General features: G+C 34.9%; 1 protein-coding gene across 10 annotated transcripts in view; it reads right to left on the bottom strand.

Annotated features, from left to right (window-relative positions):
- LOC310922836 (transcription factor 4-like) overlaps window positions 1-16,331 on the bottom strand; it is a 71,703-nt gene that overhangs the window by 29,355 nt on the left and 26,017 nt on the right. For 9 of the 10 annotated variants that reach the window (XM_083883711.1, XM_083883709.1, XM_083883715.1 and 6 more), the window contains 2 exons: window positions 9,992-10,032; window positions 3,330-3,456 (listed from right to left, as the gene is read on the bottom strand). In XM_083883711.1, coding sequence (XP_083739837.1) covers window positions 3,330-3,456; window positions 9,992-10,032 — 168 coding nt within the window. The remainder of the gene's footprint in view (window positions 1-3,329; window positions 3,457-9,991; window positions 10,033-16,331) is intronic. The other variant, XM_083883714.1, reaches the window with a different exon arrangement.

The raw sequence follows: 16,331 nt of genomic DNA, 5'->3' as shown, positions 1-16,331 counted from the left end.
GGACCATTGGGATCACTGGAATTTTTAGGATTTTTGGGAATTTTTGGTGTTATTGTGGTTATTGGGATAATTTGGATAATTGGGATTATTAGGGGTTATTTGGAAAATTGGAATTTTTGGGGTTATTGGAATTATTTGGGTTATTGGGATTTCTCGGATTATTGGAATTATTTGGATTATTGTGATTATTTGGATTATTTGGATTATTGGGATTATTTGGATTATTTGGATTATTGGAATTATTTGGGTTATTTGGGCTAATTGGGCTCATTGGGATTATTTGGATAATTGGGATAATGGGGATTATTTGGGTTATTGGGATTAATGGGATTATTTGGGTTATTGGGATTTCTTGGATTATTGGGATAATTTGGGTTATTGGGATTAATGGGATTATTTGGGTTATTGGGATTCCCTGAATTAATGGGATTATTGGGATAATTTGGGTTATTGGGATTTCTGGAATTATTGGGATAATTTGGGTTATTGAGATTTCTTGGATTAATGGAATTCTTTTCTTTATTTGGATTATTTGGATTATTGGGATTTTTGGCACCATTGGGATCATTGGGATCTCTGGGATATTTTTGGCTCATTGGAATCACTGGAATTTTTTGGGATTTTTGGGAATTTCTGGATTATTTTGTTGTTACTCACCCATGGCTGGCCCCGAATTGATTCTTTTGATTTTTGGATTATTTGGATCATTGACACCATTGGGATCACTGGGACCATTGGGATCACTGGAATTTTTAGGATTTTTGGGAATTTTTGGTGTTATTGTGGTTATTGGGATTATTGGGATAATTGGGATTATTAGGGTTATTGGGGTTTATTTGGAAAATTGGAATTTTTGGGGTTATTGGAATTATTTGGGTTATTGGGATTTCTTGGATTATTGGAATTATTTGGATAATTGTGATTATTTGGATTATTTGGATTATTGGAATTATTTGGGTTATTTGGGCTAATTGGGATCACTGGGATTATTTGGATAATTGGGATAATGGGGATTATTTGGATTATTGGGATTAATGGGATTATTGGGGTTATTGGGATTTTTGGGATTTTTTGGGTTATTGGGATTCCTGGAATTAATGGGATTTTTTGGGTCATTGGGACTATTGGGATCATTCGGATTATTTGGGTTATTGGGATTTCTTGGATTTATTGGGATAATTTGGGTTATTGAGATTTCTTGGATTAATGGAATTCTTTTATTTGGATTATTTGGATTTTTGGGACTATTGGAATAATTTGGATTATTGGGACTATTGGGATCATTTGGATTATTCGGGTTATTGGGATTTCTTGGATTATTGGGATTTCTTGGATTCTTTGGATTATTGGAACTCTTGGGATCTCTGGAATTATTGGGATTTTTCGGGTTATTGGGATTCCTGGAATTAATGGGATTTTTTTGGGTTATTGGGGTTTCTTGGATTATTTGGGTTATTTGGGTTATTGTGATTAATGGGATTATTTGGATAATTGGGATAATGGGGATTAATTGGTTTATTGGGATTCCTGGAATTAATGGAATTATTTGGGTTATTTGGGCTCATTGGGATTATTTGGATAATTGGGATAATGGGGATTATTTGGGTTATTGGGATTCCCTGAATTAATGGGATTATTGGGATAATTTGGGTTATTGGGATTTCTGGAATTATTGGGATAATTTGGGTTATTGAGATTTCTTGGATTAATGGAATTCTTTTCTTTATTTGGATTATTTGGATTATTGGGATTTTTGGCACCATTGGGATCATTGGGATCTCTGGGATTTTTTTGGCTCATTGGAATCACTGGAATTTTTTGGAATTTTGGGAATTTCTGGATTATTTTTGGCATTACTCACCCATGGCTGGCCCCCAATTGATTCTTTTGATTTTTGGATTATTTGGATCATTGACACCATTGGGACCACAGGAACCATTGGGATCTCTGGAATTTTTAGGATTTTTGGGATTTTTTGGTGTTATTGTGGTTATTGGGATTATTGGGATTATTGGGATTTTTTGGGTTATTGGGACTATTGGGGTTATTTGGAACATGGGGATTATTTGGGTTATTGAGATTTTTGGGATTTTTTGGGTTATTGGGACTATGGGGATTATTTGGGTTATTGAGATTTTTGGGATTTTTTGGGTTATTGGGATTCCTGGAATTAATGGGATTATTTGGGTCATTGGGACTATTGGGATCATTCGGATTATTTGGGTTATTGGGATTTCTTGGATTATTGGGATAATTTGGGTTATTGGGATTTCTTGGATTAATAGAACTCTTTTCTTTATTTGGATTATTTGGATTATTGGGATTTTTGGCACCATTGGGATCATTGGGATCTCTGGGATTTTTTGGCTCATTGGGATCACTGGAATTTTTGGGGATTTTTGGGAATTTCTGGATTATTTTTGGCATTACTCACCCATGGCTGGCCCCGAATTGATTCTTTTGATTTTTGGATTATTTGGATCATTGACACCATTGGGATCATTGGGACCATTGGGACCACTGGAATTTTTAGGATTTTTGGGAATTTTTGGTGTTATTGTGGTTATTGGGATTATTGGGATAATCGGGATTATTTGGGTTATTTGGAAAATTGGAATTTTTGGGGTTATTGGAATTATTTGGGTTATTGGGATTTCTTGGATTATTGGAATTATTTGGATAATTGTGATTATTTGGATTATTTGGATTATTGTGATTATTTGGATTATTTGGATTATTGTGATTATTTGGATTATTGGAATTATTTGGGTTATTTGGGCTAATTGGGATCATTGGGATTATTTGGATAATTGGGATTAATGGGATTATTTGGGTTATTGGGATTCCTGGAATTAATGGAATTATTTGGGTTATTTGGGCTCATTGGGATTATTTGGATAATTGGGATAATGGGGATTATTTGGGTTATTGGGATTAATGGGATTATTTGGGTTATTGGGATTCCCTGAATTAATGGGATTTTTGGGATAATTTGGGTTATTGAGATTTCTTGGATTAATAGAACTCTTTTCTTTATTTGGATTATTTGGATTATTGGGATTTTTGGCACCATTGGGATCATTGGGATCTCTGGGATTTTTTGGCTCATTGGAATCACTGGAATTTTTTGGGATTTTTGGGAATTTCTGGATTATTTTTGGCATTACTCACCCATGGCTGGCCCCGAATTGATTCTTTTGATTTTTGGATTATTTGGATCATTGACACCATTGGGATCATTGGGACCATTGGGATCTCTGGGACCATTGGGATTTTTAGGATTTTTGGGAATTTGTGGATTATTTTTGGATTATTCTGTCGTTACTCACCCATGGAGGCGGCGTGCAGGGCTCTCCGCCGCGCGCCGGCCCCGAATTGATAAAACTGTGCCCCCCCTTTGGTCGGGGACAGCGCCGAGGCCGCGCCCAGCTCCAGCTCCCCGCCCAGGAGACTCTGCTGTGGGGACACAAAAATTACACTAAAAACCTCAATCCTGACCATAAAAACAGCCCCCAGAGGGATTCGGGGCTTTGGGAAAAAAATGGGGGAGATTCGGAATAAATCGGATCAATAAATTGGGGTTTGTATGGGATCGAACCAATGCGGATCAATAATTGGGTTTTGTATGGGATTGGCCTAATTGGGATCAATGGATTGGGATTGGCCCAATGCGGATCAATAATTGGGTTTGATATGGGATTGGCCCAATAGGGATCAATAGATTGGGATTGGCCCAATAGGGATCAATAGATTGGGTTTTATATGGGATCGAACCAATGGGGATCAATAGATTTGGTTTTATATGAGATCAACTCAATTGGGATCAATAGATTGGATTTTTAATGGGATTTTCCAATAGGGATCAATAGATTGGGTTTTATATGGGATTTTCCAATAGGGATCAATAGATTGGGTTTTATATGGGATTTTCCAATAGGGATCAATAGATTGGGTTTGATATGGGATTGGCCAATAGGGATCAATAAATTGAGTTTTATACGGGATTTTCCAATAGGGATCAATAGATTGGGTTTGATACGGGATTTTCCAATAGGGATCAATGGATTGGGATTGGCCCAATAGGGATCAATGGATTGGGTTTGATATGGGATCGAACCAATGGGGATCAATAGATTTGGTTTTATATGAGATCAACTCAATTGGGATCAATAGATTGGATTTTTAATGGGATTTTCCAATAGGGATCAATGGATTGGGATTTTCCAATAGGGATCAATGGATTGGGTTTGATATGGGATTGGCCAATAGAGATTCCAATAGGGATCAATGCATTGAGTTTTATATGGGATTTTCCAATAGGGATCAATAGATGGAGTTTTGTATGGGATTGGTCCAATAGGGATCAATAGATTGGGTTTTATATGGGATTGACACAATTGGGATCAATAGATTGAGTTTTCGATGGGATTTTAGATGGGATTTTCCAATAGGGATCAATAGATGGGATTTTCCAATAGGGATTCCAATAGGGATCAATGGGTTGGGTTTGATATGGGATTTTCCAATAGGGATCAATAAATTGAGCTTTATATGGGATTTTAGATGGGATTTTCCAATAGGGATCAATAGATGGGATTTTCCAATAAGGATTCCAATAGGGATCAATGGATTGGGATTGGCCCAATAGAGATCAATGGATTGGGTTTGATATGGGATTTTCCAATAGGGATCAATGGATTGGGTTTGATACGGGATTTTCCAATAGGGATCAATGGATTGGGTTTGATACGGGATTTTCCAATAGGGATCAATGAATTGGGTTTGATATGGGATTTTCCAATAGAGATCAATGGATTGGGATTAGCCAATAAGGATCAATAGATTGGGTTTGATATGGGATTTTCCAATAGGGATCAATGAATTGGGTTTGATATGGGATTGGCCAATAGAAATTCCCATAGGGATCAATGGGTTTGATTTTACATGGGATTGGCCCATTTTTGGGGTCCTTTTTTGGGCTCTTTTTTGGATCCTTTTTGGGATCCTTTTTGGGCTCTTTTTGGGATAATTTTTGGGGGTTTTTGGGCTCTTTTTGGCTTTTTTTGGGATCCTTTTTCGCCTCTTTTTGGGCTCTTTTTTGATCTTTTTTGGGCTCCTTTTGGCCTCTTTTTGGGCTCTTTTTGGGATCTTTTTTGGCTCTTTTTGGGGTCCTTTTTGGGATCCTTTTTAGGTCCTTTTTTTGATCCTTGTTTGGGTATTTTTGGGATAATTTTTGGGCTCTTTTTGGACTCTTTTTGGGCCCTTTTTGGCTTTTTTTGGGATCCTTTTTGGGATCCTTTTTGGGCCCTTTTTGGGGTCCTTTTTAGGTCCTTTTTTTGATCCTTTTTTGGCTCTTTTTTGGCTCTTTTTGGGCTCCTTTTTTGGCTTTTTTACACTCTTTTTGGGATAATTCTTGGGCTCTTTTTAGGATTTTTTGGGGTCCTTTTTGGGCCCTTTTTGGGATCCTTTTTAGGCTCTTTTTGATCCTTTTTTGGCTCTTTTTGGGATCCTTTTTTCGTCCTTTTTGGGATAATTTTTGGGCTCTTTTGGGGATCCTTTTTGGTCTCTTTTTGGGATGTTTTTGGGATCTTTTTGCGCCCTTTTTGAGCCCTTTTTGGGCTCTTTTTTGGGCTCCTTTTGGGCTCTTTTTGGGATCCTTTTTTGCTCTTTTTGGGCTCATTTTGTGCTCATTTTTTCGTTATTTTTGGGTCCTTTTTGGGCTCTTTTTGGGCTATTTTGGGCTCTTTTTGTGTCTTTTTTTTGGTCCTTTTTTGGCTCTTTTTGGGCTCCTTTTTGGGCTCTTTTTTGGCTCTTTTTGAGCTCCTTTTTTGGGCTCTTTTTGGGCTTTTTTGGGGGATTTTTGGGCTCCTTTTGAATCCTTTTTGGGGCTCTTTTTGGGCTCTTTTTGGGTTTTTTTTGGATATTTTGGGGCTCTTTTTTGGCTCTTTTTGGGCTCCTTTAGGGATCCTTTTTTGGCTCTTTTTGGGCTCTTTTTGGGCCCTTTTTGGACTCTTTTTGGGCTCTTTTTTGGTTCCTTTTGGGCTCCTTTTGGGCTCTTTTTGGGATCCTTTTTTGATCATTTTTGGGATCCTTTTTTGGCTCTTTTTGGGCCCTTTTTGGGCTCTTTTTGGGGTCCTTTTTAGGTCCTTTTTTTGCTCCTTTTTGGGCTCTTTTTGGCTTTTTTGGGATCCTTTTTTTGCTCTTTTTGGGCTCATTTTGGACCCTTTTTGGGCTCTTTTTGGGATCCTTTTTGGGATCCTTTTTTGATCCTTTTTGGGATTTTTTGGGATCCTTTTTGGGCTCTTTTTGGGCTCTTTTTGGACTCATTTTGTGTTCATTTTTTCGTTATTTTTGGGTCCTTTTTGGGATCCTTTTTGGGCTCTTTTTGGGCTTTTTTTGGGCTCCTTTTTGAGCCCTTTTTGGGCCCTTTTTGGGGTTTTTTTGGGCTCTTTTTGGGATCCTTTTTGGTCTCTTCTTTAGGTCCTTTTTGGGCTCTTTTTGGGATAATTTTTGGGCTCTTTTTGGGCTTTTTTTGGGCTCCTTTTTGAGCCCTTTTTGGGCTCTTTTTGGGCTCCTTTTTAGGTCCTTTTTTTGATCCTTTTTGGGCTCTTTTTGGGGCTTTTTTTGGGCTCTTTTCGGGCTCTTTTTTGGCTCTTTTTGGGATCCTTTTTTTGCTCTTTTTGGGCACTTTTTGGGCTCTTTTTGGGCCCTTTCTGGGTCCTTTTTTGGCTCTTTTTGGGATAATTTTGGGATCCTTTTTGGGCTCTTTTTGGGCTCTTTTTTGCCTCTTTTTTGGTCCTTTTTTGGCTCATTTTGGGCTCCTTTTTAGGTCCTTTTTTGATCATTTTTGGGCTCTCTTTGGGTCCTTTTTGGGCTCTTTTTGGGATAATTTTTGGGCTCTTTTTGGGTTCTTTTTTGGTCCTTTTTGCCTCTCTTTAGGATCCTTTTTTGGCTCTTTTTTGCCTCTTTTTAGTTCCTTTTTTTGCTCCTTTTTTGCTCTTTTTGGGCTCTTTTTGGGCTCCTTTTTAGGTCCTTTTTTTGATCCTTTTTGGGCTCTTTTTGGGCTCCTTTTTGGTCCTTTTTTTGGCTCTTTTTGGGCTCTTTTTTTGCCTTTTTTAATTCCTTTTTTTGATCCTTTTTTTGCTCCTTTTTTGCCTCTTTTTGGCCTCTTTTTTTGCCTCTTTTTGCCTCTTTTTCTCCTCTTTTTGTGCCCCTTTTTCAGGATTTTTTTTGGCCTCAAAGCCCAACCCCGCCCCAATTAACGGCACAAATTGAGATTTTTTTTTCCTGCCCTAATTAAAATTCCAATCAGGCTCGGCTCGGGCTCGTTCATATGCAAATGAGGCTCCTTAATGAGACTAATTATGTTCCTGCAGCAGCTGCAGCTCCGGGGGGGGGGGTGGGATGGGGGTGGGTTAACTAACCTGGTTAACGGGGGTGGGTTAAATCCAACTGAGTTAAACCTGGGTGGGTTAAACCTGGGTGGGTTAAAGTTAAATTTGGGTGGGTTAAACCCAACTGGGTTAAATCCAGCTGAGTTAAATTTGGGTGGGTTAAATTTGGGTTAAACTTGGGTGGATTAAACTCAACTTGGTTAAACCTGGGTGGGTTAAATTTGGGTTAAAGTTAAATTTGGGTGGGTTAAACCTGGGTGGGTTAAACTCAACTGGGTTAACCCTTAACTCGGTCACTTTGGGTGGGTTAAACTTGGGTTAAAGTTGGGTGGGTTAAACCCAACTGGGTTAAATCCAACTGAGTTAAATCTGGGTGGGTTAAATTTGGGTGGGTTAAACTTGGGTGGGTTAAATTTGGGTGGGTTAAATTTGGGTTAAAGTTAAACCTGGGTGGGTTAAACCTGGGTGAGTCAAACTTGGGTGGGTTAAATATGGGTTGGTTAAATTTGGGTGGGTTAAACCTGGGCTGGTTAAACTTGGGTGGGTTAAATTTGGGTGGGTTAAACTTGGGTTAAACTTGGGTGGGTTAAACTCAACTTGGTTAAACCTGGGTGGGTTAAGTTTGGGTTAAAGTTAAATTTGGGTGGGTTAAACTTGGGTGGGTTAAACCCAACTGGGTTAACCCTTAACTCGGTCACTTTGGGTGGGTTAAACTTGGGTTAAAGTTAAAGTTGGGTGGGTTAAACCCAACTGGGTTAAATCCAACTGAGTTAAATCTGGGTGGGTTAAACTTGGGTGGGTTAAATTTGGGTTAAAGTTAAACTTGGGTGGGTTAAACTCAACTTGGTTAAACCTGGGCTGGTTAAATTTGGGTTGGTTAAATTTGGGTTAAACTTGGGTGGGTTAAATCTGGGTGGGTTAAACCCAACTGGGTTAAATCCAACTGAGTTAAACCTGGGTGGGTTAAACTTGGGTGGGTTAAACTTGGGTGGGTTAAATTTGGGTTAAAGTTAAATCTGGGTGGGTTAAACCCAACTGGGTTAACCCTTAACTCGGTCACTGTGGGTGGGTTAGACTTGGCTGGTTAAACCTGGGTGGGTTAAACTTGGGTGGGTCAAAATTGGGTTAAAGTTAAACTTGGGTGGGTTAAACTTGGGTGGGTTAAACTTGGGTGGGTTAAACTCAACTGGGTTAAATCCAACTGAGTTAAACCTGGGTGGGTTAAACTTGTGTGGCTTAAACTTGGCTGGTTAAACTTGGGTTAAAGTTAAATTTGGGTGGGTTAAACCCAACTGGTTTAACCCTTAACTCGGTCACTTTGGGTGGGTTAAACTTGGCTGGTTAAACCTGGGTGGGTTAAACTTGGGTTGGTTAAACTTGGGTGGGTTAAATTTGGGTGGGTTAAATTTGGGTGGGTTAAACTCAACTTGGTTAAACCTGGGCTGGTTAAATTTGGGTTGGTTAAATTTGGGTTAAACTTGGGTGGGTTAAATCTGGGTGGGTTAAACTCAACTGGGTTAAATCCAACTGAGTTAAACCTGGGTGGGTTAAACTTGGGTTAAAGTTAAATTTGGGTGGGTTAAACCTGGGTGAGTCAAACTTGGGTGGGTTAAATATGGGTGGGTTAAAAACCTGGGTGGGTTAAACCTGGGCTGGTTAAACTTGGGTGGGTTAAACTTGGGTTAAAGTTAAATTTGGGTGGGTTAAACCTGGGTGGGTTAACCCTTAACTCGGTCACTTTGGGTGGGTTAAACTTGGCTGGTTAAACCTGGGCGGGTTAAACTTTGGTTGGTTAAACTTGGGTGGGTTAAATTTGGGTTAAAGTTAAATTTGGGTGGGTTAAACTTGGGTGGGTTAAACTCAACTGGGTTAAATCCAACTGAGTTAAATTTGGGTGGGTTAAACTTGGGTGAGTCAAACTTGGGTGGGTTAAACTTGGGTTGGTTAAACTTGGGTGGGTTAAATTTGGGTTAAAGTTAAACTTGGGTGGGTTAAACCCAACTGGGTCATCCCAAACTTGAGATAAAAATTTGGGATAAAAATTCGAGATTTTATGAGTAAAAATTTGGGATTTTAAGGAAAAAAATTGGGGATTTTAAGGAAAAAAATTTGGGATTTTAAGGATAAAAATTTGGGATTTTAAGGGTAAAAATTTGGAGATTTTATGGATAAAAAATTGTGGTTTTAAGGATAAAAAAAATTGGGATTTTAGGGGTAAAAAATTGTGATTTTAGAGATGAAAATTTGGGAGTTTAGGGATGAAAATTCGAGATTTTACGAATAAAAATTTGGGATTTTAAGGAAAAAAAACTTGGGATTTTAGAGGTAAAAATTTGGAAATTTTAGGGATGAAAATTTGTGATTTTATGAGTAAAAATTTGGGATTTTAAGGATGAAAATTTGGGATTTTAGGGATGAGAATTTGGGATTTTTAGGGATGAAAATTTGGGGATTTTGGGGGTAAAAATTTCCCTTTTTGTGCCTCAGTTTCCCCCCAGTTTGTGCCTCAGTTTCCCCAGTTTTGGGAATAATAAGAATTATTATTATTAATAATAATATTATTAATTAATAACTAATTAATTAATAATAAAACCCACCTGGGGGCAGCTCAGGTTGGAGGAATCTCGGTAGGATTTACCTGGAGACAGAAAAAATTAAATAAAATTTAATTAAAATTTAATAAAATTCAATTAAAACGAAATTAAATTTAATTAAAATTTAAAAAAATTCTATTAAAATTAAAAAAAATCAAATAAAATTAAAGAAAATTCATTTAAAATGAAACAAAATCAAATTAAAATGAAAGAAAACGAAATTAAAATGAAAAAAGTAAAATTAAATTTTTTTGGAGGATTTTGGAAGAAAAAAGTCAAAAAATAGAAGAAAAAATTCAAAATTTCAAAGGAAATTATTGAGAAAAAAAGGCAAAAAAAATTAATTTAAAAAGGGGAATTTTGAGGTTTTGGCTGTAAAATATTTGGGTTTTTTAAAATATTTTTTTTCATTGTAAAGGGAATGGAATAATCGATAATCGATAATCAATAATCGATAATTAATAATCGATAATCGATAATCTATAATCGATAATCAATAGAGTGGAAGGGATAATAAATAATGATAATTAATAATTGATGAAGGAGAATTATGTAATAAATAAGAATTAATAAAACCTAATAATCAATAATCAATAATCAATAGTCGATAATTGATAATTGACAATCAATAGAATGGAATTAATAAATAATGAGAAATAATGATTGGTAAATGAGAATTAAATAATAAATATGGACTGAAATCCAGCAATGAATAAATCAATAATCAATAATCGATAATCAATAATCGATAATCAATACAATAGAAGGGATAATGATGAGAAATTTGGAAAACGGGAATAGAATAAAAATTAAATAATAAAATCCAATAATAAAGAATTTATAAATTATGAACAATGAAAATAAATGAGAATTGATAATTGATAAATTACAATAATAGAATAATAATTAATTAATAAAATACAATAATGAATAATAATTTATTCTAAATAATAAATAATAAAGCAGAAATATTAAGAAATAATAATCGGTGACTGATAAATGACAATAATATTAATAATTACAAATAATTAAAAATATAAATAATAATAAGATTCAATTATTATTGATTATTATTGATAATAAATGATAATAAATGAAATTAAAATAATAATTTCCCCAAAAAACTCCAAAAATTCTCCAAAAAATTCCCCAAAAAATCCCCCAAATTTCCCCCCTAAAATCCCCAAAATTCTCTCCAAAAATCCCCCAAAAATCCCCAAAATTCCCCCATAAAATCCCCAAAAATTCCCAAAAAAATCCCAAAAAATTCCCAAAAATCCCCAAAAAAACTCCCAAAATTTCTCTCAAAAAAATCCCCAAAAAATTCCCAAAAAATCCAAAAAAAAATCCCCAAAAATTCTCTCAAAAAAATCCCCAAAAAATCCCCAAAATTCCCAAAAAATTCCCAAAAAATTCCCAAAAAATTCCCAAAATTCCCCAAAAAATCCCCAAAATTCCTAATTTTTCCTAATAAAAACCATTAAATATTTATTTTTAAAAACCCCCAAAAATCAAGGTTTTGGTCCCAAAAATACTGAATTCAATTTATTTATTAATTATTAAATTATTAATTAGATTAATTAGGAATTTTGGGGATTTTTGGGGGAATTTTTTGGGATTTTTTTGGGGATTTTTTGGGGATTTTTGGAGAGAATTTTGGGGATTTTTTGGGGATTTTTTTGGAGATTTTTTGGGGATTTTTGGAGAGAATTTTGGGGATTTTTTTGGGGATTTTTTGGGAACTTTGGGAATTTTTTGGGGATTCTTTTGAGAGAACTTTTGGGAGTTATATTATTATATTATATTGTATTATATTATATTATATTATATTATATTATATTATATTATATTATATTATATTATATTTTCCCCCCCTTGTTGTGTTTATTTATTTCTGTCTCTCGATGCAATTCCCGCCTCACACTTGACTTTTCCAACAGCAAAAACTCCACAAAAAAAACCCCCCCAAAAAATAAAATAAAAATAATAAAAAAATTTTTTAAACCCACCAAAAATTAATAAAAATACGAAAATAAATTTTAAAAATAAAAAATAATAAATTAAAAAAATAAAAAATAATAAAAAACTTAAAAAGATACAAAAAAATTTCGAAATATAAAAAAATATTATTAAAAAAAATTTTAAAAATAACAAAAAAACCCACGAAAAATAATAAAAAAATTTTAAAAAATAATAAAACAATACAAAAAAACCCAAAAAAAAACCAAAAAAAAGGAAAATAAATATTAAAAAATAATAAGAAATAATTAAGAAATTTAAAAAAAATACAAAAAATACAAAAAAAAGAAAATAAATATTAAAAAATAATAAAATATAATTAAGAAATTAAAAAAATAAAAAATACAGAAAATACAAAAAAATAAAAAATGAAAAGATATATTAAAAAGTAATAAAATACAAATTAGAAATTAAAAAAATAATAAAAAATACGAAAAAATACAAAAAAATACAATACAAAAAAATACAAAAAAACCCCCCAAAAATAAAAAAATACCAAAAAAACCCCCAAAAATAAAAAAAAATAATAAAAAATAATAATAAATAATAAAAAATAATAAAATTAAAATATACAAGAAAACCAAAAAAATACAAAAAATACAAAAAAAATACAAAAAATACAAAAAATAATTAAAAAATAATAAATAATAAAAAATAATAAAATTAAAATATACAAAAAAAACCCCAAAAAATACAAAAAAATACAAAAAATACAAAAAAAACCAAAAAATAAAAAAAATACAAAAAAATTACAAAAAACCCACAAAAAATATACAAAAAAATAATTAAAAAATACAAAAAAAAGAAAAAAATACAAAAAAATACAAAAAAAATTACAAAAAAATACAACAAAAATAATTTACAAATACAAAAAACCCCCCAAAATAATTAAAAAAACCCAAAAAAATATTACAAAAAAAACCCCCCAAAAATTAGAAAGAAACCCCAAAAAAATCCCCAAATTACAAAAAAAACCCCCAAAATTACAACAAAAAACCCCCAAAAATAATAAAAAATAAAAAATAAAAAAAAAAAACCACCAAAAAATTACAAAAAAAATAATAAAAAAATTACAAAATCCCCTTATTATTTTTTATTTTTTTATTTTAATTTTTATCTTTTATTTTATATTTTTATATTTTATATTTTTATTTTATTTTATCCCCATCAGGGAATTCAAACTGAAACGGATCCAATTTTTTTGTTTTGTTTTTTTTTCCCCATTAATTCCAAGCTTGAGGTGCAGAAATGCAAATTTGGCTCCTTCATTTGCATCGTTGCCTTTGTGGAAATGTCGTTAATTGTGGCGGTTGATGATGATGAATCGCAGCTGGAACGGCCCAAAAATCCAGCAAAGGGTTTGGAGTTGGTTTAGTTTTTGGGAAGGAAAAAATGATAAAATTCTAAACGATATCCTAAAAAAAATCCTAAATAAAATCACAAAAACATCCCCAAAAAATCCCTAAAAACCCCCCCAAAAAATCCCCAAAAATATCACAAAAAAATCCCCAAAAAAATCCCCAAAAATATCACAAAAAAATCCCCAAAAATATCACAAAAAATCCCCAAAAAATCCCCAAAAATATCACAAAAAAATCCCCCAAAAATCCCCAAAAATATCACAAAAAAATCCCCAAAAAAATCCCCAAAAATATCACAAAAAATCCCCAAAAAATCCCCAAAAATATCACAAAAAAATCCCCCAAAAATCCCCAAAAAAATCCCCAAAAAATCACAAAAAAATCCCCAAAAAATCGCAAAAAATCCCCCCAAAAATCCCTAAAAAAATCACCAAAAAATCCCCAAAAAATCCCCCAAAAAATCCCCCCAAAAAATCCCCAAAAATATCACAAAAAAATCCCCAAAAAATCCCCAAAAAATCCCCCCAAAAAATCCAAAAAAAACCCCCCAAAAAATCCCTAAAAAAATCCTAAAAAAATCCCCAAAAAAATCCCCCCAAAAATAAAATAAAAACTAAAAAAATCCCCCCCAAAAAATCCCCAAAAATCCCCAAAAAAATCCCCAAAAAATCGCAAAAAAATCCCCAAAAAATCCCTAAAAAAATCACAAAAAAATCCCCAAAAAAATCCCCCAAAAATCCCAAAAAATCCCCCAAAAAATCGCCAAAAAAATCCCAAAAAATAATCCCAAAAAAATACCAAAAAAATCCCAAAAAAATCCACAAAAAATCCCCCAAAAATCCCAAAAAAATCCACAAAAAATCCCCCAAAAAAATCCCAAAAAATCCCAAAAAAATCCCCAAAAATCCCTAAAAATCCCCCCAAAAATCCTCCAAAATATCCTCAAAATATCCCAAAAAAATCCCAAAAAAATCCCCCAAAAATCCCCCAAAAAATCCCCCAAAAAATCCCAAAAAATATCCCAAAAAATCCCCAAAAACCCCTTATTTTTTCTCGCTGTTTTTTCCTTATTCCCCATAATAAAAATCTTTATTTTTCTATTCACGACTCGTCTTAAATGATATTTTTTTTTCTCTTTTTAGTGCTAAATAATTTGGTTTTTCTGGGGTTTTAATTAATGCCACGGTTAATTAGAATGGAATGACGGCGGCGGCTTTAATTAAGCTTTGGCTCCGGGACAGGAAAGGGAATTGCTGGCCAAAAATGGGAAAAAATGGGAATAAAATGGAATAAAATGGGAAAAAATGGGGGGAAAAAAGGGGGAAAAAAGGGGGAAAAATGGGGAAAAAATGGGGGGAAAAAAGGGGAAAAAAAGGGGGGAAAATGGGGAATAAAAGGAGGGAAAAAAGGGAAAAATGGGGGGAAAAGGAGAAGGGAAAAGAGAAAAGGGAAAAAAGGGAAAAGGGAAAAAGGGGGAAAAAAGGGATAAAGGGGGAAAAAAGGGTAGAAGGGAAAAAAGGGGGGAAAGGGAGAAAAGGGGAAAAAGGGAAAAAAAGCAGAAAAAGGAAAAAGGAAAAAGGGGGAAAAAAGGGGGAAAGGGAAAAAGGGGAAAAGGGAAAAAAAAGGGGAAAAGGGGAAAAAAGGGAGAAGGGGAAAAAAAGGAGGGAAAAAAGGGGGGAAAGGGAAAAAGGGGAAAGGGAAAAAAGGGAAAAAAAGGAAAAGGGGAAAAGGGGAAAAAGGGAGAAGGGAGAAGGGAAAAAGGGAAAAGGGAAAAGGGAAAAGGGGAAAAGGGGGAAAAAAGGGAGAAGGGGAAAAAAAGGAGGGAAAAAAAGGAGGGGAAAAAGGGAAAAAGGGAAAAAGGGAAAAAAGGGGAAAAGGAAAAAAGGGAAAAGGGGAAAAAAAGGGGAGAAGGAAAAAAAGGAGGGGAAAAAGGGGGAAGGGGAGAAAAGGAGGGAAAAAAGGGGGAAAGGGAAAAAAGGAAAAGGGGAAAAGGGAAAAAAAAGGGAAAAAAGCGAGAAGGGAGACGGGAAAAAGGGGAAAAAAGGGATAAAGGGAAAAGGGAAAAGGGGAAAGGGGAAAAGGGAGAAGGGAAAGCGGAAAAGGGAACAGGGAAAAGGGAACAAGGGAGGGGAAAAGGGAATTGGGAAACGGGAATGGAATGAGGAAAAGGGAACAGGGAAGAGAGAAGGGAATGGGAAAAGGGAACAGGGAAAAGGGAACAGGGAGAAGGGAACTGGGAAAAGGGAACAGGGAAAAGGGAACAGGGAAAAGGGAACAGGGAAAAAGGAGCAGGGAGAAGGGAACAGGGAAAAGGGAACTGGGGAGGGAGAAGGGAATGAGGGAAAGGGAAAGAAGGGAAAGGAGAAGGGAAAAGGGAAAAGGGGAAAAGGACAAGGAAAAGGGAACCAAGGAGGGAAAAGGGAACTGAGAAGGGAACAGGAAAAAGGGAAAAGGGAAAAGGGAAAGAAGAGAAAGAAGGGGAAGGGGAAGAGGGAAAGGGGAACAAGGAAAAGGGAACAGTGAAGGGAGAAGGGAACAGGGAAAAGGGAAAAAGGAACAGGGAAAAGGGAGAAGGGAATAGGGGAGGAAAAAAGGAACAGGGAGAAAAGAACTGGGGAGGGGGAAGGGAAAAGGGAACAGGGAAAGGGAACAAGGAAAGGGAAGAGAGGAGGGAGAAGGGAAGGGAACAGAGAGAAGGGAACAGGGAACAAGAAGAAGGGAACAGGGAAAAGGGAGAAGGGAACTGGGAACGGAGAAGGAACAAGGAAAAGGGAAAAGGGAACAAGGAAAAAGGAAGAGAAAAGGGAACAGGGAGAAGGGAAACGGGAAGAAGGGAAAAGGGAAAAAGGAGAAGGGAGAACGGAAGGGAAAAGGGAACAAGGGAGGGAAAGGGAGAAGGGAGAAGGGAGAAGGGAACAAGAAAAAGGGAACAGGGAAAAGGGAACAGCAAAGGGAGAAGGGAG

The sequence above is a fragment of the Zosterops lateralis genome (assembly GCF_965231275.1).
Source record: "Zosterops lateralis genome assembly, chromosome: Z".
NCBI lineage: Eukaryota > Metazoa > Chordata > Aves > Passeriformes > Zosteropidae > Zosterops > Zosterops lateralis.
This window is presented reverse-complemented; position numbering and strand designations above follow the sequence as displayed.